At 46.6% G+C, this 26,821-nt stretch overlaps 1 protein-coding gene across 1 annotated transcript in view; it reads left to right on the plus strand.

The window, feature by feature from the left end:
• Positions 1-26,821, plus strand: part of LOC135057426 (alpha-2-macroglobulin-like) — a 131,239-nt gene that overhangs the window by 61,962 nt on the left and 42,456 nt on the right. The window contains exons 8-12 of the mRNA XM_063963319.1: positions 1,401-1,521; positions 19,791-19,884; positions 20,359-20,590; positions 22,555-22,678; positions 24,556-24,674. Coding sequence (XP_063819389.1) covers positions 1,401-1,521; positions 19,791-19,884; positions 20,359-20,590; positions 22,555-22,678; positions 24,556-24,674 — 690 coding nt within the window. The remainder of the gene's footprint in view (positions 1-1,400; positions 1,522-19,790; positions 19,885-20,358; positions 20,591-22,554; positions 22,679-24,555; positions 24,675-26,821) is intronic.

A 26,821-nucleotide genomic window follows, 5' to 3' on the forward strand; every position in this document is an offset into this window, starting at 1 on the left:
CGCTGGGGAGAGTTGGAGCTGCAGCAGTGAATGTCTTCTGACATTTACCACCGCTGCTGCCCTTGAAGTCTTCACCTTTTTCTTAAAAAAAAAAAGCTCTTCTTAGGGCTGCCTGGAGCAGCCCCTCTGTTATGTGCCTGCTTACTGCAGCACCAACTACAAAACTGAGCTCCTGTGCAGGGAGGCGGGGTTATAGAGGAGGTGGCGCTGTGCATTCTGGGAACAGTCAAAGCTTTGAGCCTGTTGGTGCCTCGGATCAAGATCCAACTCTACACCCCAATGTCTATCCTTGTGGAGCCCAGTGTACCCCGCAGCAGAAAGGGGTTTGTACTGATTTTTTGACTCACCAAAATTCCATTGAAAATATAGGAAAGGGGACGTGACCATGCCCCTTTACCTGTGGCCATGCCCGTTTCCTAATTTGTACCAGTTTTTAAGTGTAAAATGTTGGAGGGTATACAGGTAACAGTGAGCTGGGCATGCTTTCCAATGCTAATCATTGTGGGGGGAACTCATGACCATGTGTTGATATGTTAATTAGTCTAGGCTATGGCAGGTGTGTGAAACCAGTTTAAACAGGTTACTACTAACAAAAACCCAGAACTTAATTATATGGGCAGGATTCATATGTTCAACCCTCCCTACCGCCCCCTATCGCCCCTGCCGGTAGTATTCTAATGCTACTGCAGACGAGCGCGACAACTTCATATCAGCTTGCTACCCCCGGAGGTAGCGAGCTGAAATGCGTGTTAATGGGCACCCACACTGGTCTCTTCACGATCGCGCCCATTACTGTAATGAGCGCGATCAGCGCGATAGCGGGATACATTTGAATATCGCCCCTCTATCTGCCATCACTTTAGACGGGAGATAGCGGGTGCGATATCATTTGAATCCGGCCCTATGTGTAGTATCAAAACATAATATCATATAAAATATATATCTCTAAAATGGATATGAGGAAATACCTTACCAATGGATATGAGGTAACAAATACCATAATGAGAAATTTCGGGGATGGGACCAAAGTCTATACACATAAAGCATTCATGTTTCATATATACCTTATACTCGTAGCCTGAAGGTAATAGTATACAATATTTGTAATCCCTTTGTGCATTAAGCAAATATTTCATATTTTGAAATTTTGGATATGGGAAACTTAACATATATATATATATATATATATATATTTGTATATCAGCACTCAGTGGTCCAAACAGTGGACCCACCAACCAAGTGGGAATACCGGGCGGGTGGTGGGCTTCCGTTCATCTGTAAAATGCTGGCTGTCGGTATTCCGCCGTTGAACTCCTGAACACTGGGATCCCGACAGCCAGAATTTAAAATGCATCCCATATAATATATAAATATTTCATAAATGTTTCTGTTGCTTTCAGGCCGTGTGCATACACTTTATTGGTCCAAATATCACAGTAAACAGACCACTGTTGTGTGGAAGTTCATCAACGTTTGCATCCATTTTCGCCCGACCATATAGCTCTATATCCTTTCTACCAGGTAACTCATTCAATTTAATTTATTTATGTTTTGGTCTCCACACAATGGGAACTGTGGATGAAACAATCATTTTATTTTTGCACAACATGGAGTGTCCTGAGCTAATTATTGCACTTGTGTTACAGAGGAGATCGGTAATGCAGCACTGTAAGGGGCTCCTGGGGACAAGACTTGGGGAACACTGAGTTATACTATATACATCGATAAAACTTTTCTCTTTCATCCACTAGGGGACACTGGAACAGCAAATACAGTAGGGGTGTGAAGCTTGCAACCGGAGGTGTGGCACAATCTAAAATTAAACATTGTCTGCACAGTTTGAAAAATTGTGCTAGGAGGAAAGAAGCACAGAAGAGAGCTCAGCTCCATAAAGATTTTTTTTATTTCTCGTCATTGATGACTGGCCCAATCCCCCTTAATTAAAAGGAGGGTGCAGGCTTTACAGTAGGTAAAACAGTGCCCAATCCCACCTAAATCAAAGGAGGGTGCAAGCTTTACCTAAAGACATTAGGCTACGTCAACCTAATAAAAGGTGGACAAGGTCTTCAGAGTAGAGAGACAAGGATCACAGCTAAAGGAATCTGCATCTCTCTACTGGAAAATCCAAAGCACAGAGTCAGGAAGGGATCTCATTTTAATGTGAGTACTGGTGAAAAAGGAAGAGTATCTTTGTATCTTTATAGATATAGCCCTCAGCTACACACTGCTGCCTTCTGTCTAATTAATTGATGGCCGGACAGACTAGCAGCGCAGGTTCCCCTGCCCCCCCTCCTCCCTTCACATGTAACACTGCAGACCACCCGCAGCTGGCAGCTGCTACATTCCAGCTCCTGGCGCTGCTCTTACAGCATACACCAAACGACTGAGGTACGCTCTCTCCCTCCACCGGCACTAAACTAGAAAACATTGCCTGAGGAGGAGGGAACATGCAGGTGTCCCCCGCGGCTGACAGCCGCAGTATCCCGGCTCCTGGCGCCACTCTTACAGCAAGCACCAAGAGGGCAAAGGTGCGCTTCCAACACGTTCCCTCCCTCCATGGTACAGATCAGTACACGTTTGGCGGAGACGGTGGGAGGATAGTGGGAGACGCGGCAGGGGACCCGGCTTAGCCTCACAGGGCGGCACATTATCAGTTAGGAGGGCAGGAGACCCAGAAACGGACACTGCTGTAGTGATGAAACAAGCCGCTCAGTGCAGCCTGAGTCCGGTATACAGAAGGACCCCGGTTTCACAATATATAGGGTTTATGAGTGCTGGGGGATCTTCACGAGGTGTACAAAAATTTTCAGTGGCGGCCATGTTTTAATATCTAAAAGGCGCCAAAAGGCTTAACAGAAAAGATACGCCCCCATCAGTGGAGCCAGGTTTCCTGGCCAGTCAGATCAAGGGGAAGGGTTTTATTATAGAGTAATTACTCCCTCTGCTGGTGGCTTGTAGGTTAGGACTTTGATGCAGAGGATTTTCTGTGTGTTTTTAATCAGACATATTATACTAAACAATTTTCAAGGGATTTCTAATGCAAAGATCCTGTGAAAATAGAGGGAACAACTGGATATCAACCCCGACCTCAGAACTGAATCACAGTTGGATGTGCGAGGGTTGCAAAGAGGCTATTATTAAAATATATAGATATATATTTTTATTTTGTTTAAATTTTTTTTTACATTTTTCTCTCAGTTAATCCACTCAGGTGAGTCCAGTATACATCTGTTACGCTGTTCCATTGTCTATTATGCAGATGAAATACACTGCAATATATTCTGTGGGGGTGCATTTTCAACAGCAAATGCACATACCAAGAACACTAATATTTCTTACCAGCACGGTAACCCCTGTTACCTTTGGCGTCCATCTAATTATACATTTATATATATATATAAGGGTGATTGCCTTAGACATAGTGGGTGGACAGGCTGTCGTAGGAGCACCCCCTGGCTGGGGTGGACAGCAAGTCCAAATAAGATCTCATATCCCATATCCCATGAATGTCAAAGACAAATGTAAGAGTTATACAAACACAGTTTTACACAAAGATTTATAATAAATTCCAATAAGTTTACAAAAGTTATGGACTAACGAGTGATTTCGCTGTCTGGGTGACTTTGGTGAGAGGGTTTTTTCCAGAAAACATCTACCGTTTTGTGGATTTCCAATCTGAAGGAATTCTAAAGATAAATAAGAGACATTATTATTCATCTCAGTGCTCCCCTTACAACTATTTCATCGATAAACCACTGGTTCTCAACTGGCAAGAGGACTTGTGTTGGGGATTAGCTGCCAATTCCTCCAAGGACTATTGTGCCTTAAAGACCTTATTCTTAGCACAACTGGTTATTGTTTTTGCTTTTGATAAATTTATATATATATATATATATATATACATAATGCCTCCAGTGGACGCTGCGGAACAGGTCCGGCGGAGGAGGGAGCATCAGAGATTGTCACCCAATTCAACTCTATCTGTATCAACAGTTGGTGGTCTTGTGGTTGACAGTTGAATGAGTATTTATATTAAGTAAAATTAATTATCTATTTTTTGACTAGAAGGGAAGAAGATTTCCAGCTGTTTGAAAATACTCTTCAGGGCTCCCAATATTTCTACAGCCTTTCTCCTATTCAAATAGGTGAAAGTCCGGCTGAGTGGTATGTATATGTTTATCTAAGGTAAAAGGACCGCAAGGATTACTTTGGTTGCTCAAGTAAATGAGCACTAAGGTTAACAGCCCTGGGGTGCGCAACAGTTGAGAATGGGCACACAACCAGGGGGCAGTTATCCGTCAGGGTTAAGAAAACATTACCTGACATATATTTCAACATTTGAGTATGGGCTGTGAGCCCATCCGAAATGGAGAAATTCATAGTTAGAATTACTCCATCCACACGGGTATAACAAAAGGACCGTAAACGGTGGTGAGACCCCTTCCTACCCTTGAGTAGGAGTGGAAAAAGGGCTGGCTCTCGTAACAGTGGGCATACCATTACTGGCGTAAATAACTAGAGGCGGCCAGTAAATGCTTCCAAATTCCCAAATACAATTTTTGTCTAGCGGAGCATATCCGAGAGTTAACCACGTATACTTATCAGGCTACTAGAGAGGTTAGCATCGCAATATTAGCTATTTCTCTCAATGGTTTCTGTGACTAACAGAATTTCTGATTCCACAGAAGGGGAAAGGATCTCATAACGATGGTGGGTTCACCCTTGCCTAGTCGATTAACGGGGCATTCTGAATTACTGCAGTCCCAATGAAAAACAAGACCATCTTGAACAGACCTAGGAGGTTCATGTTTCGGTAAAGAGGCTATAGTTACAGGTTTGAAAGGAGAGTTCCCTGGGAGGTGAAGCTTTCCTTGGTCCACAGAATTTTAGATAAGTGGAGAAGAATCATATCTTCTACCTACCAGTTATCATAGAACTATGCCAGTAAGCAGTGGAAGTGGCGCTGATCCATTATTCAACTAGTTTGGTTCTCACTCTCATGCTGAAAGAGTCTCGGATAACAGAGACTGTTCAAAATAGATAGTGGTCAGGTCTCTACAGAGACCAGGTCCGAGACTTGAATCAATAGGGTTTGTCTCCCTACATAAATAATAAGCTGTCATTCAGTTCAAAAGCGAAGGTTTTTCTGATGGCGATTCAGATATTGCTAACCAATACCAGACGATCAGACTGACACTCAGGTTAAGAGTTTTTCACCAGTTCTAACGGCCTACAGATTCAATATGGAATCAACCCAATTCGGCCATTGCAGGCCTAGAACAGGGGAGTTCATGGTGTCCTTCATATTCTGATTTGAACTAGAGATGAGCGGGTTCGGTTTCTTTGAATCCGAACCCGCACGAACTTCACTTTTTTTTTCACGGGTCCGAGCGACTCGGATCTTCCCGCCTTGCTCGGTTAACCCGAGCGCGCCCGAACGTCATCATGACGCTGTCGGATTCTCGCGAGGCTCGGATTCTATCGCGAGACTCGGATTCTATATAAGGAGCCGCGCGTCGCCGCCATTTTCACACGTGCATTGAGATTGATAGGGAGAGGACGTGGCTGGCGTCCTCTCCATTTAGATTAGATTTAGAAGAGAGAGAGAGAGAGAGATTGCTGTGATACTGTAGATTAGAAGAGAGTGCAGAGTGCAGACAGAGTTTAGTGACTGACGACCACAGTGACCAGTGACCACCAGAGACAGTGCAGTTGTTTGTTTTATTTAATATATCCGTTCTCTGCCTGAAAAAAACGATACACAGTCACACAGTGACTCAGTCTGTGTGCACTGCTCAGCCCAGTGTGCTGCACATCAATGTATTGTATATAAAGCTTATAATTGTGGGGGAGACTGGGGAGCACTGCAGGTTGTTATAGCAGGAGCCAGGAGTACATGATAAATAATATTATATTAAAATTAAACAGTGCACACTTTTGCTGCAGGAGTGCCACTGCCAGTGTGACTAGTGGTGACCAGTGCCTGACCACCAGTATATTAGTAGTATTGTATACTATCTCTTTATCAACCAGTCTATATTAGCAGCAGACACAGTACAGTGCGGTAGTTCACGGCTGTGGCTACCTCTGTGTCGGCACTCGGCAGGCAGTCCGTCCATCCATAATTGTATTATAATATATACCACCTAACCGTGGTTTTTTTTTCGTTCTTTATACCGTCGTCATACTAGTTGTTACGAGTATACTACTATCTCTTTATCAACCAGTGTACAGTGCGGTAGTTCACGGCTGTGGCTACCTCTGTGTCGGAACTCGGCAGGCAGTCCGTCCATCCATAATTGTATTATAATATATACCACCTAACCGTGGTTTTTTTTTCGTTCTTTATACCGTCGTCATACTAGTTGTTAGTAGTATACTACTATCTCTTTATCAACCAGTGTACAGTGCGGTAGTTCACGGCTGTGGCTACCTCTGTGTCGGCACTCGGCAGGCAGTCCGTCCAACCATAATTGTATTATATACCACCTAACCGTGGTTTTTTTTTCATTCTTTATACCGTCGTCATACTAGTTGTTACGAGTATACTACTATCTCTTTATCAACCAGTGTACAGTGCGGTAGTTCACGGCTGTGGCTACCTCTGTGTCGGCACTCGGCAGGCAGTCCGTCCAACCATAATTGTATTATATACCACCTAACCGTGGTTTTTTTTCCATTCTTTATACCGTCGTCATACTAGTTGTTACGAGTATACTACTATCTCTTTATCAACCAGTGTACAGTGCGGTAGTTCACGGCTGTGGCTACCTCTGTGTCGGCACTCGGCAGCCCGTCCATAATTGTATATACCAGTGACCTAACCGTGGTTTTTTTTTCTTTCTTTATACATACATACTAGTTACGAGTATACTATCTCTTTATCAACCAGTCTATATATTAGCAGCAGACACAGTACAGTGCGGTAGTTCACGGCTGTGGCTACCTCTGTGTCGGCACTCGGCAGCCCGTCCATAATTGTATATACCAGTGACCTAACCGTGGTTTTTTTTTCTTTCTTTATACATACATACTAGTTACGAGTATACTATCTCTTTATCAACCAGTCTATATATTAGCAGCAGACACAGTACAGTGCGGTAGTTCACGGCTGTGGCTACCTCTGTGTCGGCACTCGGCAGCCCGTCCATAATTGTATATACCAGTGACCTAACCGTGGTTTTTTTTTCTTTCTTTATACATACATACTAGTTACGAGTATACTATCTCTTTATCAACCAGTCTATATATTAGCAGCAGACACAGTACAGTGCGGTAGTTCACGGCTGTGGCTACCTCTGTGTCGGCACTCGGCAGCCCGTCCATAATTGTATATACCACCTAACCGTGGTTTTTTTTTCTTTCTTTATACATACATACTAGTTACGAGTATACTATCTCTTTATCAACCAGTCTATATATTAGCAGCAGACACAGTACAGTGCGGTAGTTCACGGCTGTGGCTACCTCTGTGTCGGCACTCGGCAGCCCGTCCATAATTGTATACTAGTATCCAATCCATCCATCTGCATTGTTTACCTGAGGTGCCTTTTAGTTGTGCCTATTAAAATATGGAGAACAAAAATGTTGAGGTTCCAAAATTAGGGAAAGATCAAGATCCACTTCCACCTCGTGCTGAAGCTGCTGCCACTAGTCATGGCCGAGACGATGAAATGCCAGCAACGTCGTCTGCCAAGGCCGATGCCCAATGGCATAGTACAGAGCATGTCAAAACCAAAACACCAAATATCAGTAAAAAAGGACTCCAAAACCTAAAATAAAATTGTCGGAGGAGAAGCGTAAACTTGCCAATATGCCATTTACCACACGGAGTGGCAAGGAACGGCTGAGGCCCTGGCCTATGTTCATGGCTAGTGGTTCAGCTTCACATGAGGATGGAAGCACTCAGCCTCTCGCTAGAAAACTGAAAAGACTCAAGCTGGCAAAAGCACCGCAAAGAACTGTGCGTTCTTTGAAATCCCAAATCCACAAGGAGAGTCCAATTGTGTCGGTTGCGATGCCTGACCTTCCCAACACTGGACGTGAAGAGCATGCGCCTTCCACCATTTGCACGCCCCCTGCAAGTGCTGGAAGGAGCACCCGCAGTCCAGTTCCTGATAGTCAGATTGAAGATGTCAGTGTTGAAGTACACCAGGATGAGGAGGATATGGGTGTTGCTGGCGCTGGGGAGGAAATTGACCAGGAGGATTCTGATGGTGAGGTGGTTTGTTTAAGTCAGGCACCCGGGGAGACACCTGTTGTCCGTGGGAGGAATATGGCCATTGACATGCCAGGTGAAAATACCAAAAAAATCAGCTCTTCGGTGTGGAGGTATTTCACCAGAAATGCGGACAACAGGTGTCAAGCCGTGTGTTCCCTTTGTCAAGCTGTAATAAGTAGGGGTAAGGACGTTAACCACCTCGGAACATCCTCCCTTATACGTCACCTGCAGCGCATTCATAATAAGTCAGTGACAAGTTCAAAAACTTTGGGTGACAGCGGAAGCAGTCCACTGACCAGTAAATCCCTTCCTCTTGTAACCAAGCTCACGCAAACCACCCCACCAACTCCCTCAGTGTCAATTTCCTCCTTCCCCAGGAATGCCAATAGTCCTGCAGGCCATGTCACTGGCAAGTCTGACGAGTCCTCTCCTGCCTGGGATTCCTCCGATGCATCCTTGCGTGTAACGCCTACTGCTGCTGGCGCTGCTGTTGTTGCCGCTGGGAGTCGATGGTCATCCCAGAGGGGAAGTCGTAAGCCCACTTGTACTACTTCCAGTAAGCAATTGACTGTTCAACAGTCCTTTGCGAGGAAGATGAAATATCACAGCAGTCATCCTACTGCAAAGCGGATAACTGAGTCCTTGACAACTATGTTGGTGTTAGACGTGCGTCCGGTATCCGCCGTTAGTTCACAGGGAACTAGACAATTTATTGAGGCAGTGTGCCCCCGTTACCAAATACCATCTAGGTTCCACTTCTCTAGGCAGGCGATACCGAGAATGTACACGGACGTCAGAAAAAGACTCACCAGTCTCCTAAAAAATGCAGTTGTACCCAATGTCCACTTAACCACGGACATGTGGACAAGTGGAGCAGGGCAGGGTCAGGACTATATGACTGTGACAGCCCACTGGGTAGATGTATGGACTCCCGCCGCAAGAACAGCAGCGGCGGCACCAGTAGCAGCATCTCGCAAACGCCAACTCTTTCCTAGGCAGGCTACGCTTTGTATCACCGCTTTCCAGAATACGCACACAGCTGAAAACCTCTTACGGCAACTGAGGAAGATCATCGCGGAATGGCTTACCCCAATTGGACTCTCCTGTGGATTTGTGGCATCGGACAACGCCAGCAATATTGTGTGTGCATTAAATATGGGCAAATTCCAGCACGTCCCATGTTTTGCACATACCTTGAATTTGGTGGTGCAGAATTTTTTTAAAAACGACAGGGGCGTGCAAGAGATGCTGTCGGTGGCCAGAAAAATTGCGGGACACTTTCGGCGTACAGGCACCACGTACAGAAGACTGGAGCACCACCAAAAACTACTGAACCTGCCCTGCCATCATCTGAAGCAAGAAGTGGTAACGAGGTGGAATTCAACCCTCTATATGCTTCAGAGGTTGGAGGAGCAGCAAAAGGCCATTCAAGCCTATACAATTGAGCACGATATAGGAGATGGAATGCACCTGTCTCAAGTGCAGTGGAGAATGATTTCAACGTTGTGCAAGGTTCTGATGCCCTTTGAACTTGCCACACGTGAAGTCAGTTCAGACACTGCCAGCCTGAGTCAGGTCATTCCCCTCATCAGGCTTTTGCAGAAGAAGCTGGAGGCATTGAAGAAGGAGCTAAAAGGGAGCGATTCCGCTAGGCATGTGGGACTTGTGGATGCAGCCCTTAATTCGCTTAACAAGGATTCACGGGTGGTCAATCTGTTGAAATCAGAGCACTACATTTTGGCCACCGTGCTCGATCCTAGATTTAAAGCCTACCTTGGATCTCTCTTTCCGGCAGACACAGGTCTGCTGGGGTTGAAAGACCTGCTGGTGACAAAATTGTCAAGTCAAGCGGAACGCGACCTGTCAACATCTCCTCCTTCACATTCTCCCGCAACTGGGGGTGCGAGGAAAAGGCTCAGAATTCCGAGCCCACCCGCTGGCGGTGATGCAGGGCAGTCTGGAGCGACTGCTGATGCTGACATCTGGTCCGGACTGAAGGACCTGACAACGATTACGGACATGTCGTCTACTGTCACTGCATATGATTCTCTCAACATTGATAGAATGGTGGAGGATTATATGAGTGACCGCATCCAAGTAGGCACGTCACACAGTCCGTACTTATACTGGCAGGAAAAAGAGGCAATTTGGAGGCCCTTGCACAAACTGGCTTTATTCTACCTAAGTTGCCCTCCCACAAGTGTGTACTCCGAAAGAGTGTTTAGTGCCGCCGCTCACCTTGTCAGCAATCGGCGTACGAGGTTACATCCAGAAAATGTGGAGAAGATGATGTTCATTAAAATGAATTATAATCAATTCCTCCGCGGAGACATTGACCAGCAGCAATTGCCTCCACAAAGTACACAGGGAGCTGAGATGGTGGATTCCAGTGGGGACGAATTGATAATCTGTGAGGAGGGGGATGTACACGGTGATATATCGGAGGGTGAAGATGAGGTGGACATCTTGCCTCTGTAGAGCCAGTTTGTGCAAGGAGAGATTAATTGCTTCTTTTTTGGGGGGGGTCCAAACCAACCCGTCATATCAGTCACAGTCGTGTGGCAGACCCTGTCACTGAAATGATGGGTTGGTTAAAGTGTGCATGTCCTGTTTTGTTTATACAACATAAGGGTGGGTGGGAGGGCCCAAGGATAATTCCATCTTGCACCTCTTTTTTCTTTTCTTTTTCTTTGCATCATGTGCTGATTGGGGAGGGTTTTTTGGAAGGGACATCCTGCGTGACACTGCAGTGCCACTCCTAAATGGGCCCGGTGTTTGTGTCGGCCACTAGGGTCGCTAATCTTACTCACACAGTCAGCTACCTCATTGCGCCTCTTTTTTTCTTTGCGTCATGTGCTGTTTGGGGAGGGTTTTTTGGAAGGGACATCCTGCGTGACACTGCAGTGCCACTCCTAGATGGGCCCGGTGTTTGTGTCGGCCACTAGGGTCGCTAATCTTACTCACACAGCTACCTCATTGCGCCTCTTTTTTTCTTTGCGTCATGTGCTGTTTGGGGAGGGTTTTTTGGAAGGGACATCCTGCGTGACACTGCAGTGCCACTCCTAGATGGGCCCGGTGTTTGTGTCGGCCACTAGGGTCGCTAATCTTACTCACACAGTCAGCTACCTCATTGCGCCTCTTTTTTTCTTTGCGTCATGTGCTGTTTGGGGAGGGTTTTTTGGAAGGGCCATCCTGCGTGACACTGCAGTGCCACTCCTAGATGGGCCCGGTGTTTGTGTCGGCCACTAGGGTCGCTAATCTTACTCACACAGTCAGCTACCTCATTGCGCCTCTTTTTTTCTTTGCGTCATGTGCTGTTTGGGGAGGGTTTTTTGGAAGGGCCATCCTGCGTGACACTGCAGTGCCACTCCTAGATGGGCCCGGTGTTTGTGTCGGCCACTAGGGTCGCTAATCTTACTCACACAGCTACCTCATTGCGCCTCTTTTTTTCTTTGCGTCATGTGCTGTTTGGGGAGGGTTTTTTGGAAGGGACATCCTGCGTGACACTGCAGTGCCACTCCTAGATGGGCCCGGTGTTTGTGTCGGCCACTAGGGTCGCTTATCTTACTCACACAGCGACCTCGGTGCAAATTTTAGGACTAAAAATAATATTGTGAGGTGTGAGGTATTCAGAATAGACTGAAAATGAGTGTAAATTATGGTTTTTGAGGTTAATAATACTTTGGGATCAAAATGACCCCCAAATTCTATGATTTAAGCTGTTTTTTAGTGTTTTTGGAAAAAAACACCCGAATCCAAAACACACCCGAATCCGACAAAAATAATTCGGTGAGGTTTTGCCAAAACGCGTTCGAACCCAAAACACGGCCGCGGAACCGAACCCAAAACCAAAACACAAAACCCGAAAAATTTCAGGCGCTCATCTCTAATTTGAACTCCTTACCAAGCATACTTATGAAGGATCAGTACCAGTTCGGGCCTTCCCATTCGGTGTATCATTTGCCAGAGAATTTCTACAAGGATCAGGGTGATAAAGGTTAGCAAGATTAGACTGTTAGGGGGTCACAATCATACCTTATCTAGACGATATGCTGATCAAGACCACCTCTCAGGGACAGCTGATCAAAGATGCTCAGACGACTCATCAATGTCTCACTCAACATGGGTGGTTTGTGAATTTCTAGAAATCCAACTTAATGCCAGATCAAAGCATTCAATCTCTAGGTATCCAGGACATACAGAGACTGGTGGCTCAAGTACTAGAGGCACAGACGGTTTCCCTACACCTATGTGTACAACTTCTTGGGAAGATGGTGCCGTCTTTGAAAGTTCTACAATATGACAGACTTCATTCCCGACCATTCCAGATGAACTTCATTGCTCAGGGAACAGGTTCGCACTGGTTTCTATATCACACGGCTTTCACACGGGTCCAAACTTCTCTAATATAAGTGGTCATATACACAAATCTCGCAGCAGGTAAGAGATTCGGCATTTGGAATTGGAGGATCCTCTCAACAGATGCCAGTCTCAGAGGTTGGGGTGCCGTCCTTAAGGAACATCAGTTTCAGAACTGATGGACGTCACGAGAGAGCAGTCTACCCATACACATGCTCGAGCTAAGTGCAGTTATAATGCAATTTCTCTTAGTGGAGTCCTCGTGATGGGTTAACACTTAAGGATGCAGCCAGACAATGTTACAATGACGGCATACATAAACCATCAAGAAGGAACAAAGAGCAAGTGGGTGGGCATTCAAAAAAGCCACAAAATACTTGTTGTGAGCAGAAAGGCACAACAACGTTCTTTCGGTATAGTTCATTCCAGGAGTGGCGAACTGGGAAGTAGATTATCTCAGTCACAGAACATGCATCCAGTAATCGAGATGGTGGTAGGGAGATGAGACCTACCTCAAGTAGCCCTAATGGCCTCTCGAAACAACCATCAGCTGCCCAGGTATGTGGCCAGAACGAGAGATCCGGCAGTGGATGGAGTGGACGCATTGACACTTCCTTGGTCTTACAGAAGTGTTTACAATTTTCCACCATTTCCACTCATACCCAGGGTACTAAAGAACGCCAAACGGAAAAAAGTGTGAGCAATTCTCATTGCACCAAACTGGTCCCGCAGGAGTTGGTACTCGGATTTGAGGAAGCTACTGGCAAAGATCCCTGGAGGTTACCTTTCAGAGAGAAGTCCTGCTATCACAGGGGCCGTTCCTCATCCCAGACCTTAAGAGGTTGCATTTACCTGCGTGGCTATTGAGACCTGGATCTTGAGAAGGAGAGGAATACCAAAAGTGGCTATCCCTACAATGATCGCAGCTAGGAAGCCGGTCACGGCCATGCACTACTACAAATTATAGAAGAAAACATGGACTGGTGTCAGGAACGGGGGTTGGATTCCAGGAGATTCCACCTGTCTAAGTTTTTACATTTTCTCCAGGCCGTTTTATCTGGAGACCTACATTTAGGCTCCTTGAAGGTTCAGATTTCGGCTCTCTCCATCCTTTTTTCAACAGCGCTTAGCATCTTTACAGGAGGTTCAGACTTTCTTACGGGAAATTCTAAAGATACAACCTCCTTTTCCATCCTCCCACTGCGCCGTGGGACCTAAATTTGGTGTTGGACTATTTCAATTAAACAACCTTTTGAGCCGGTAGAGAGTGCAGAATTGAGATATCTCTCGAGGAAAGTCACGCTGTTACATGCCTTAGTTTCGGCCAGACAGGTTTCTGATTTGGAAGCCTTATTGTAACATAGTATCTGAGGTTGAAAAAAGACAATTGTCCATCGAGTTCAACCTATTTGTGGTGTCCTATGCATGATGATTTGACTAAAATTTCTGACTGATGCTGCTGTCAGCCATTGCATTTAATCCCTATTTATAGTAACTATAATGCATGACTATGCACCATACCCCTGGATATCCTTTTCCAATAGGAATTTATCTAACCCATTCTTAAAGGTGTTGACAGATTCCGCCATTACAACTCCCTCGGGCAGGGAATTCCAAACACTTATTGTCCTTACCGTGAAAAAGCCTTTACGCCGTATTGTGCGGAATCTCCTCTCCTCTAACCTGAGCGAGTGTCCACGAGTCCTCTGTGTTGATCTAACCAAAAACAGGTCCCGCGCAAGCTCTGTGTATTGTCCCCTTATATATTTGTAGATGTTGATCATATCCCCTCTTAGTCTCCGCTTTTCCAATGTAAACATGCCTAGTCTTTCAAGCCTTTCCTTGTATTCCATCGTCTCCATGCCCTTAATTAGTTTGGTCGCCCTCCTCTGTACCTTTTCAAGCTCCAGGATATCCTTTTTGTAGTACGGTGCCCAGAACTGTACACAGTATTCAAGGTGTGGCCTCACTAGTGATTTATATAATGGGAGTATAATACTCTCGTCCCTAGCATTGTGTAAGAGTCCCTTTTCTGATTTTCCAAGAAGATAAGGCAGAACTCCGTACGAGGGCAGAGTTTCTCCCACAGGCAGTTTCAGGGTTTCGCGTAAACCAGCCAATTGTGGTTCTGTCTACTCAAGGAATTGCAGATGGGGATGTGTCTTTGGCCCTTGTAAGAGCTCTTCGGATATATGTGCAAGTTACATTGGCCTTCAAACAGTAGGACCATTTGTTTGTCATTTATGATGATTCGAAGAAGAGTTGGCCAGCATATAAACAAACTCTGGCAAGATGGATTCGGCTTACCATTATGCAATAATTATCCTGTGGTAAACGGGTTCCGGTTCAGGTTGGTGCCCATACCTCCAGATCAGTGGGTACCTCATGGGCGGCAGCCAGAGGTGCATGCTACTACTCAACGTTACAGAGTGGCAACGTGGTCATCAGCACATACGTTCGTGAGATTTTGCAGGTTCGATACTTTTGCGTCCAGAGTTTCAAAGTTTGGACGTCTAGTTTTGCAGGCCTCTGACAGCACTCCCACCCTTGGGAGTAACTTTGGGACGTCCCCTACTGTATAGGCTGTTCCAGTGTCCCCTAGTGGATGAAAGAGAAAAGAGGATTTTGGTAGGTACCGATAAATCCATTTCTCTGAATCCACTCGGGGACACTGGACGCCCGCCTCGGTGCTGTCAAACCTGCTGTGTTCAATGTACTTGTTGAACTGTTGGCGCAAATAGCGTTAGTTTTCTGTTAACAACAGAGTTCTTGGATGCTGTTTGATTAGTTGTACGGTAGGCTCCTCGCCACTGGTTTGTAGTCTCATGTCTTATTCTCTCTGTCAAATTTTCCAAATGAAGGTTGAGTGGCGTGAAGGGGGAGGAGCCAGCTGTGAAGAAAATGTTTCATTTTAGATTGTGCAACACCTCCAGTTGCAAGCTTCACACCCCTACCGTATATGCTGTTCCAGTGTCCCCGAGTGGATTCAGAGAAATGGATTTATCGGTAAGTACCAAAATCCTCTTTTTTGTTTTACTGTAAATATAATAAAAAGTTGGGCAGGGAGATACTTAATTGATATTACTGCATCTGTCTTTGATCAGCATTTGATTTCCACCAGCCCAGTTTGTGTGCTAATCACTGGTAAAATGGCACATCTGCCATTTCTCCCAGATACCCACTGTCAGTAATCGGGACTTGGTGTCACGGATCTTACCAGTGCGCAGCCTAGTCGGCTATCATCCCTGCCGGCCGCTGGTACTGGGCACTGTCATGTTGCCGATGATCAGCTGACCGAAACTCTACCAACCGCAGCTGTCGGTTCAGTACATGATTCTGCTGTCCAATCGCTGTCCAGCAAAGGGGATAAAAGGGCTGGACAGGGCTTTAGCAAATCGTCCAGAACAACTTAGCTTCTTAGCTGCGTCTAGACTCAGACTCCAGTATTCACTCCTTGTTCCCTGAAGTTCTTTAAACTACCTGTGTTTCTTCAGTTCCAGCAGTATTACCAGCACTGAAATTCCAGGTCATTGTATATCACTGTGATTTCAGTTCATTGCAGCAATACTAGCACCGTGATTCTAGCTCATAGTAGTTACACCTGTGCTGTTTTTCCTGAAGCTAAATAACCTTTCAGTGTGTCCGTGAGTGTGCTGCTACTACAGCTCAGTCCAAGGGGGTCATTCCGAGTTGATCGCACGTAGCAACTTTTGCTGCTGGTGCGATCAACTAGACGCCGCCTATGGGGGAGTGTATTTTAGCATAGTAGGGCTGCGATCGCTTGTGCAGCCCTGCTATGCTAAAAAAGTTTTGTGCAGAACAAGACTAGCCCTGCAGTTACTTACCCTGGCCCTCATTCCGAGTTGTTCGCTCGCAAGGCGATTTTAGCAGTATTGCACACGCTAAGCCGCCGCCTACTGGGAGTGAATCTTAGCTTCATAAAATTGCGAACGATGTATTCGCAATATTGTGATTACACACCTCGTAGCAGTTTCAGAGTAGCTTCAGACTTACTCGGCATCTGCGATCAGTTCAGTGCTTGTCGTTCCTGGTTTGACGTCACAAACACACCCAGCGTTCGCCCAGACACTCCTCCGTTTCTCCAGCCACTCCCGCGTTTTTTCCGGAAACGGTAGCGTTTTTATCCACACGCCCATAAAACGCCGTGTTTCCGCCCAATAACACCCATTTCCTGTCAATCACACTACGATCGCCGGAGCGAAGAAAAAGCCGTGAGTAAAAATCCTATCTTCATAGCAAATTTACTTGGCGCAGTCGCAGTGCGGACATTGCGCATGCGCACTAAGCGGAAAATCGCTGCGATGCGATGAAATTTACCGAGCGAACAACTCGGAATGAGGGCCCCTGTGCGATGAAGGTCCCGGAATTGACGTCAGACAACCGCCCTCCAAACGCCTGGACACGCCTGTGTTCCAATCTCCATGCCCGGAAAACGGTGAGTATCCGCTCCGGAACGTCTCCCCGCTGTCAATCTTTGTGCGATCGTGCTATTGATCACTTTCTTCTTTCTTCTGGTCGTTGCCCGGCGACGAATGTTGCTGGGCAATGACTCGCGTGCGCATTGCGGGCGCTGTGCATGTGCATTTTCAACCCATTTGCACCGCAGTGATGAACCGCAGCGTGCAAACGGGTCGTAATGACCCCACAAGTGCAAGCTAATCAGTGTGGATTAGTGTGTACTGCAGTTCCAGTTCCAGTTGTCTCTCTGGATTCCAGTTCTGTTCAAGCAAGCCAGATATTGCACTGATTCTTGTGCCAGTATTTCTTCATATAATCTACAATAAAGCATATCAGTATTAACCTAATATTCCTGTGTACTTCATGCGCAGGTCTTATCTATGCCCACCAAGTTTCCTGCACTGTGTGCCCACCACAGAACCACATATAGATTCTAACTTGGATTCACAAAATACCACAGTTCTGACACCCGCTCATATGCAGCAGAATCTGGCACAGTGACAGTCTACTCACAACTGCTCTACGAAGGGAAGAGGGGCCCTGGCACTACGGAGAGAGGAGGGTCCTTGCACTATGGAGAGAGGAGAGGGCCCCAGCACTACGGAGAGAGGAGGGAGCCAGGCACTACAGAGAGAGGAGGGGGCCTGGCACTACAGAGAGAGGAGGGGGCCTGGCACTACAGAGAGAGGAGCGGGCCCGGCACTATGGAGAGAGGAGGGGGCCAGGCACTATGGAGAGAGGAGGGGGCCAGGCATTATAGAGAGAGGAGGGGGTCAGGCACTATGAAGAGAGGAGGGGGCCAGGCACTATGAAGAGAGGAGGGGCCTGGGACTACAGAGAGAGGAGAGGGCCTGGCACTACGGAGAGAGGAGGGGTCTTGCACTATGGAGAGAGGAGAGGGCCCCAGCACTATGGAGAGAGGAGGGAGCCAGGCACTACAGAGAGAGGAGGGGGCCTGGCACTACAGAGAGAGGAGCAGGCCTTGCACTATGGAGAGAGGAGGGGGCCAGGCACTTTGGATAGAGGAGGGGGCCAGGCACTTTTGATGGAGGAGGGGGCCAGGCACTATGAAGAGAGGAGGGGGCCTGGCACTACAGAGAGAGGAGGGGGCCTGGCACTATGGAGAAAGGAGGGGCCTGGCACTATGGAGAGAGGAGGGGACCCGGCACTATGGAGAGAGGAGGGGGCCCGGCACTATGGAGAGAGGATGGGGCCCGGCACTATGGAGAGAGGAGGGGGCCCAGCACTACGGAGTTGGGAGTGGGCCCGGCACTATGGAGAGAGGAGGAGGCCCGGCACTATGGAGAGAGGAGAAGCCCTGGAACTATGGAGGGAGGAGGGGGCCCGGCACTATGGAGAGAGGTGGGGCCTCAACACTATGGAGAGAGGAGGGGGCCCGGCACTACGGAGAGGGAGGAGGGGGCCCGACACTAAAGAGAGAGGAGGGTGTCTGGCACTACAAAGAGAAGTGGGGATCCGGCACTATGGAGAGAGGAGGGGGCCCGGCACTATGGAGAGAGGAGGGGGCCCAGCACTACGGAGTTGGGAGTGGGCCCGGCACTATGGAGAGAGGATGGGGCCCGGCACTATGGAGAGAGGAGGGGGCCTGGAACTATGGAGGGAGGAAGGGGCCCGGCACTATGGAGAGAGGTGGGGCCCCAACACTATGGAGAGAGGAGGGGGCCCGGCACTACGGAGAGGGAGGAGGGGGCCCGACACTAAAGAGAGAGGAGGGTGTCTGGCACTACAAAGAGAAGTGGGGATCCGGCACTATGGAGAGAGAGGAGGGGGCCCGGCACTATGGAGAGGGGAGGGGACCCAGCACTATGGAGAGAGAGAAGGGGGCCTGGCACTATGGAGATAGGAGGTGCCTGGCACTATGAAGAGAGGAGTGGGCCCGGCCCTATGGAAAGAGGAGGGGGCCCGTCACTATGGAGAGAGAAGGGGGCCTGGCACTACGGCGAGAGGAGGGGGCCCGGCACTATGCAGAGAGGAGGGGACTCCGGCACTATAGAGGAGGGGGCTACGGCACTATGAAGAGAGGAGGGGCCCTGCGCAGAGGCTGCATAACTCCTCTTATTCTGTCCTTGCTGCCAGATGCTCTATATCCAAGTTTTAGCATTAAATGTACATAGAAAACTACAAACTTCAAAGAAATTCCGATCTGGGACTCGATTTGCCTCGGAACACTCAAAGTTTGCCTGTGTTAGTATTACATGAAACACCAACTGCACATCACTACAAAGAACATTGGTTCATCATGGCACTGTCCTATTGTTTAGTTCTAGTTTCACCCTTTGACTGGCCGTATGTTTTTTGAATGATGTCAATTTTTTTTTATAATTGCTGAAATCTATTGCACGCTGTTAATTATTTATTCATTAATTTTTGCATCCGAGCAAATACATGTAAAGTTTCTTCAGCTGTGATCTCACAGTGCTGGGAGCCTAAATCTCCATCACACATACTGCACAATAACTTTCCACAACGCGCATGCTTCCCGATTGTCTGCGCACAGAGTCACAGTACTTATCCTGATGTATCGGAATGTTGCTGGGTGGTGACAGGGAGGTGGCTACTCATATGCATGGAGATTGTGCGGGCATCTGAGTCCTTGCACTTTCGGGTACACGGCTGTATACCGGGGAAGGGGTTTGGAGGCATAAAGGGGCAGGGACGAACACACAAATTTAAAAAGTCCTGAATGTCTGCTTATTATCCTATTTTACAGAAAAAACTTTTGCAGATGTTGGTGCTGCAACTGCTATCGTCAGTGAGCGGAACTACTTTCCAGAATTATGGTATTACGATCTTGCACATGTTGGGTGAGTGTCTGATAACAGTGTGGTCACCAGTGGTAACACAGAAATAAACATAAGATGTGGAATAAACATAAGGCTCCCACACTTGCTCCAATGTTCTGCAGAGTGGGAGATTATGGACTGTATTTGGAAACCCCCCTCTAGAAATCCTGCATTTGCCACTGATCCCAACATGCCCTACCACAGTTTTCACATGCCCTAATAGCAAAACAGTGACAGGGCATGCTGGGATATGTAGTTCCACAGCAGCTAGAGGGGCCACATGTGCATTTCCCCTGGTGCTATAGAACTTCTATAATAATGTGGTATACGGTAACAGGCAATAGAACCTTAGGCTAAAGACAAAGCATAGAGTTTATAGCTAGGACCCAGCAGAAGTTGCATTGGCCTGAAGGTATATGGGTAAGGAGAACGCTTTATGGGCTTTAATACTTAATTATGGTATTCTTTAAAGGGTTTTGTTCCCCCCTCTCTCAGGGAAAGTGGTTCAGCCTCTGTGCCACTACAGGTCCCAGGCACCATCACCGAATGGAAAGCTGACATGATCTGTCTATCAAATCAGTCCGGGATCGGCATGACCAAACACCCTGCCAACTACACCTCATTCCAGCTGTTCTTTGTAGATGTCACCCTTCCTTCTTCTATTGTCCGAGGAGAGATCCTGTCCTTGAGGGCCTTTGCGTCCAACTACCTGGATAAATGTGCCAAGGTGATCATGGGCTGGGAGCTCTGTGTATACCCAATTGTTAGCGCTTTAATATCTGCATTTGTGTTACCTGTATCGCTGACACTCAGCGCAGATTGCAAACGTCATTCCTGCTTTTTGCAACAGGAATGCTATACTATTTTCTGAGTAGGAGTGCATACTCACTGGTGGCTCCTTTGTCATCCACCAACGTGGAATTGGTCTAAAATGTGCTGCTTTTACACATGGAAAAGGAACAGGGAGCACCTGGAAGTAACTTTTGTGCTGTGTATGGTAGTACTTGGGTATGAACGAGAAGAGTTTAATTAAGGGGGTCATTCCGAGTTGATCGCTCGCTAGCTACTTTTTGCAGCCGTGCGAATGCATAGTTGCCACCCACTGGGGAGTGTATTTTAGCTTTGCAATTGTGCAAACCCCTGTGCAGCCGAGCAGTACAAAAGCAGTCTGGACTTACTCAGCCGCTGCGATCACTTCAGCCTGTCCGGTCATGGAATTTACGTCAGACACCCGCCCTGCAAACGCTTGGACACGCCTGCATTTTTCCAACCACTCCCGGAAACGGTCAGTTGACACCCATAAACACCTTCTTCCTGTCAATCTTCTTGTGATCGGCTGTGCAAATGGATTCTTTGTTTAATCCATCGCCCAGCAACGATCCACTTTGTACCCGTACGACGTGACTGCGCATTGCGGTGCATACACATGTGCAGTAGTAACCTGATCGCTGGGCTGTGAAAAACTGAAGCGTGCAATCAGGTCGGAATGACCCCCAAAGTCTCTTGTCTTCCGCTCCACTGTGTAGCCCTCAGTGAGGAAATGGGCAAGAGCGTTCTATTCCAGTATCAGCGAGATTAAGGGGCCCATTTATCAACGAGTGATAACACTCGTTGTGAACGATAATACTCATTGCATATCAAAAATGGTGCTCCAGTCAAACTGCTCCCAACTGTTATTTTTCAAACACATGACAGTTAGGATCTGATTGGCTGGAGCACCAGTTAACACATGTAAAGAGTTCTATCAATCACAATAAGTTTTATCACTCCTTGATAAATGATCCCCTTAATTTGGATGCCTTAGAAACAAGGCTTGCGCGTGTCAGCAGCCACATGTCAAGGGCATTTGTGCTACCTGCTTATGGAAGAAGGTCAAGTTGAGCATGGACCAAAGCAGCGCAGGTTGCTGCTACGTATAGTCCTTGGTCTGTAAGAACTTTTCTTGGCTTTCAGAGAAGCTACTGTACATCTTGTCAGGGTTGTTATTATTATCTGCTGGTGTGGTGCTATCATGTTTCCAAAGGTTCCCTTTTGTTTATATGTTTGAGTTAGTGGGTGGTAGTCATGGTGCATCCAGTTCTTACTCACCACTGTTTTGGCAGAAGTATGTGGAATCTTTCTGTGCAGAGCTTAATTTTTCTGTCTCTATCCACATTAAGGGTCCAATGCAGCATTAAACACAAATTACCCATAACTGCTCCCGTATTACAGTAATAAATGAACATACAGTAGTAACCCATATCTGTCTATGTGACTGCACCTCCCCTGTACGTACAGCTCTTGTACCAGCCCTATACAAGGCGCAATAGATGTGTCTGAAATTAGACAGATATCTGCAGACACATTGATACAGCATAGCCTGCAATTGTCTCTACACGCCCTCACAAAACTTTCCTATGTTCAAACATCCCGTTACACCAGAGGTTCTCAAATAGGGTTCTCAAGGCCCCCAACGGTCCAGGTTTTAAGTATATTCATGTTTGGCCACAGGTGACTTAATTAGCACCTCGGTCAATTCGATTTAGCCATCTGTGCTGAGCCATGAAAATACCTAAAACCTGGACTGTTGGGTTTGGCAATTTCACAAAGTAATTTTAATAGACTGATTGTTTAACACTTACATGATTTGTTATCTTTGCATAACATCTATACTATATATTTATAAAACCATGATGCCCTCTGTTTATCCAGGTCCGTGTGACCTTACATTCGTCCGATGACTACACTGCAGAAGCCGTCAATGAGGAGAGCGAGCAATGTATCTGCTCAGGACAGAGAGCCTCGTATTCCTGGCAGGTGAATGCCACTTCATTAGGTACGTTACCATTTCAGTTACAGCTGTGATTGGCATAAATAGAACTTACACAACAGAAACATTTGGCTGAGACTTCCCTTTCTTATCTGTTCTGTTACAAGGAGACTCCGATCATGTTTGTCTGGAGTTGTACAATACAGTAATGCGGTGCCTGAGAGATGGCAGCTCTTCTTCTGCCGAGCATTACTAGGTTTTAAAACTTGTTTGGTGGAGAGTTGTTTAACTGGCCTCTGCGATAGGAAGACTTTAAGGAAAGCTATTGTGCTGAGATAAAGCCAAGTCTCCAGTATGTTGGTTGTAGAGGTCCTACTTTTTCAGATAATAACCTTGAAAATCATTAGTGCCCCTACTGGAGCTTGGACCATTTGATGGATTTAAGCCTCTGAAATGTTCTGGAGATCTTTACAGAAACTGGTAAACTGGTAATGCACAAATGGGCTATATCAAGTGGGGGAGGTCAGGTCTGTTTTTGCTAAGGACTTCATGTAGAGGAGAGTGTGGTGACCTGAAGAAGTTGTCTATGATGTATGCACAATCTGAGGCTGATTCTGAGTCGGCGACTCTCTACGTTCCAACGTGAACAGCTAGTTTTTGCATACAGTTCATGCGCAGAAGCAAATTCACGAGTTTTGCGTATGTCCATCCTATTCTGAGTTGGACTGAACTTGGCCAGTTTGGTCTTTAGAGTACATGGGGCTTTTCGGGCAGGAACTGGTCCCTGGCTTGCGCACTATTCATAGGTATATATCAAAGCTTGGTGCGAGTCGTGCTAGAGTAGCCTATTTCTGACATATATCTTATACCTAGGTTATGGCTGGTACAAGCGCAGCTACTAATGATGGCTATTAGCGCAACATCAATGGCAGCGCATCTTCCCGCTTCCAGAAGGACAGCCCCACTTTAGCTGTAGGGTTCCTGCATTAGGTAGTAAAACAGACGTCCTCGGCTGCTGCAACTACAGCCGCTTAAAGCCATGTTTTGCTATTAAAAGCGTTAAGCTTTAGAACACAAAGCTTAGGAAATAAATCCTTTAATCCAGAATCTCCTAAACTCCACCATTACAGTCTAGGTTTGACGGATATCAAGGCTTGAGCACAGTTGATCGGGATTTAACTGATCTGTGCAATGGGTCTGTGTTTTCTACACAACAAAAATAGTTCAAAATCTTGAGGTCAGACTTAGGGGTAGATTTACTAAAGCTTCTAAAACAGATTGATGCCCAATCAAATCAAATTCTGTCTCATTTTTTAGAATGCCATAGAGACATGATAGACAGAATGTGATTGGCTGCTATGGGAAACACAACCACTTGTAGTAAATCTACCCCTTAGTATCTGCTGAAAACATAATGGTAATCCAGTAACCTTTCCATCCTCTTTCTTCAGTCTCCCTGATAAGTATACAGCGTTCTGGCAGCTTCTGTATAGGAACGGTCTCTAATAACGCTCCGTTGTAGAGCTCAGCTGTGATAACGATTTGGGGGGTAATTCCAAGTTGATCGCAGCAGGATTTTTGTTAGCAACTGGGCAAAACCATGTGCACTGCAGGGGAGGCAGATATAACATGTGCAGAGAGAGTTAGATTTGGGTGGGGTGTGTTCAATCTGCAATCTAATTTGCAGTGTAAAAATAAAGCAGCCAGTATTTACCCTGCACAAAAACAAAATAACCCACCCAAATCTTACTCTCTCTACACATGTTATATCTGCCTCCCTTGCAGTGCACATGGTTTTGCCCAATTGCTATCAAAAATCCTGCTACGATCAACTTGGAATTACCCCCTTGATGTGGATTTCTGTTGCATCCAGTGGTATCTGTGTCCCTGAATTTAGAATAAAGCCTGCTGCACCTGTACATTTACTTGCTCCAATTTTGCAGGTGTGTTAAATATCAGTGTGACGGGTGAAACTATTCAGATTGGAGATTCATGTGATGGCCCCGCGGACTCTACCCAGCCATTGCGCAAGGATACTATAGTGAGAACCCTCATCGTGCAGGTGAGAACACTCATTATTTTACCTTGCTACTGAAGGACCTTGAAGATACTAGGGGTTCTATATGACACCCCACTTACCCAATGCCAGTTTCTGCATTATATACTATCGGGACTATTTAATAAAAGTCTAATTCTTCAGATATCTTGTATTAGGCTAAATGACACTATAGACAGCAGTCCCCACTATTCTCCATGCATAACACAGCATAAAGGGAAAAGGTAGCAGGTGCACTATCTCACACTAGCTCAACCTGTAGTAACCAGAGGCACTTAGCATATTCCTGGCCAGGGCTATGAGCTTACCCACCGCATCAAGGTAGCCTCTCATTGGGTAAGTCCCTAACACTAACTATAGGGGTTCAGGTCCAGGGGGCAGGGCACCCCAGAGCCACCCAGCCAGACAACCCCAGGGCATTGCAGGAGTGATAAAAATATAGGGTTAAAGAGGTAGGAGCAGCTGTTGCTGCATGTGTGAATAATGTGAGGAGTAAAAGAAAATTATGTGAAGGTGTTACATATATATAAAACAAACTATAGGTGCCATGGAGTGATGAAATAGTGTTAAATTGCGATGCCCCACGGACACCCAGCCACGGCAGGCACAGGGAGCCTCGCACCCCAGAAAATTTCCCCCATTATGGACTGCCATATTAAACAAAATGTAGGAGTCTTACCTCAGTGTGCTCATTCCAAATGTAAAGGCTAGAGTGTTGGACTATTTAAAATCAGAGGGGTGGGTGGGGCAGGGTGCTAAATTAGGGTGAAGGTGTCTCCTACCTTCAAAAATGTATGAATACATCAGTTACAGAGGGAAAAGGGCCCTAATTTGCACACCTTAATTAGGTAGTGAGGTGCTACTCTGCTTGAGACTTAGTAAAGTTTACAGAGGGAAAAGGTAACAGGTGCACTATCTCACACTAGCTCAACCTGTAGTAACCAGAGGCACTTAGCATATTCCTGGCCAGGGCTATGAGCTTACCCACCGCATCAAGGTAGCCTCTCATTGGGTAAGTCCCTAACACTAACTATAGGGGTTCAGGTCCGGGGGGCAGGACACCCCAGAGCCACCCAGCCAGACAACCCCAGGGCATTGCAGGAGTGATAAAAATATAGGGTTAAAGAGGTAGGAGCAGCTGTTGCTGCATGTGTGAATAATGTGAGGAGTAAAAGAAAATTATGTGAAGGTGTTACATATATATAAAACAAACTATAGGTGCCATGCATAACACGGCATAACCTGCAGTACCGTCTACACGCCTTAGCTTGGCTACATATTCATTCCTCCATTACCATCCAGTTACACCCATTCAACTGCAAGCAGAGAAGCAACAAAGTTACTTCCAGCTATGTACTGCCCACAGAGGAGTGCGCTCATCTCTGGAGCTTGTGCAGTGCAATGGCGTGTCCGATCCCCCTTGATAAATGGACCTGCATACAGCTCTGCTTCTGAGTGCAATTATGCATACTGTGTATCAATGACCATCTATGAGGTCATGAGTATAGCTACAGCAGTCCATGGAACTATTATGGGGTCCAGTAGCCAGGGCCGTAACTGCAGTCTGCACTTACCTGTGGGCCTAATTCAGATCTGTTAACTCGCTAGCTATTTTTTGCAGTGCTGCGAACAGATAGACGCTGCCCACTGGGGAGTGCATTTTAGCTTTGCAAGTGTGCGAACGCGTGTGCAGCCACCCGGTACAAAAACAGCTTGTGTAATTTCTGAGTAGCTTTAACCTTACTCAGCCACTGCGATCACTTCAGCCTGTCCGGTCCCGGAATTGACGTCAGACACCCGCCCTGCAAACGCTTTGACACGCCTGTGTTTTTCCAACCACTCCCAGAAAACGGTCAGTTGACACCCACAAACGCCCTCTTCCTGTCAATCTCCTTGCGAACGGCTGTGCGAATAGTTTCTTCGCTAGAACCAGTGCACTACAATGATCCGCTTTGTAACCGTACTGCGCGCGTGCGTAGTTACCAGGTCGCTGCACAGCAAAAAAACGTTAACAAGCGAACAGATCTGTATTAAGCCCTATGTCAGTGGCCCCACCCCTTGTCCTGATGTCATTGGCCATGAGGAGTGGCTAGCGATGTAGCCAGCCAAGGGCATAGTGCAGCCCTGTTATGTCCCTGCTAGTAACACAGGGT

The sequence above is a fragment of the Pseudophryne corroboree genome, chromosome 3 (assembly GCF_028390025.1).
Source record: "Pseudophryne corroboree isolate aPseCor3 chromosome 3, aPseCor3.hap2, whole genome shotgun sequence".
Lineage (NCBI taxonomy): Eukaryota > Metazoa > Chordata > Amphibia > Anura > Myobatrachidae > Pseudophryne > Pseudophryne corroboree.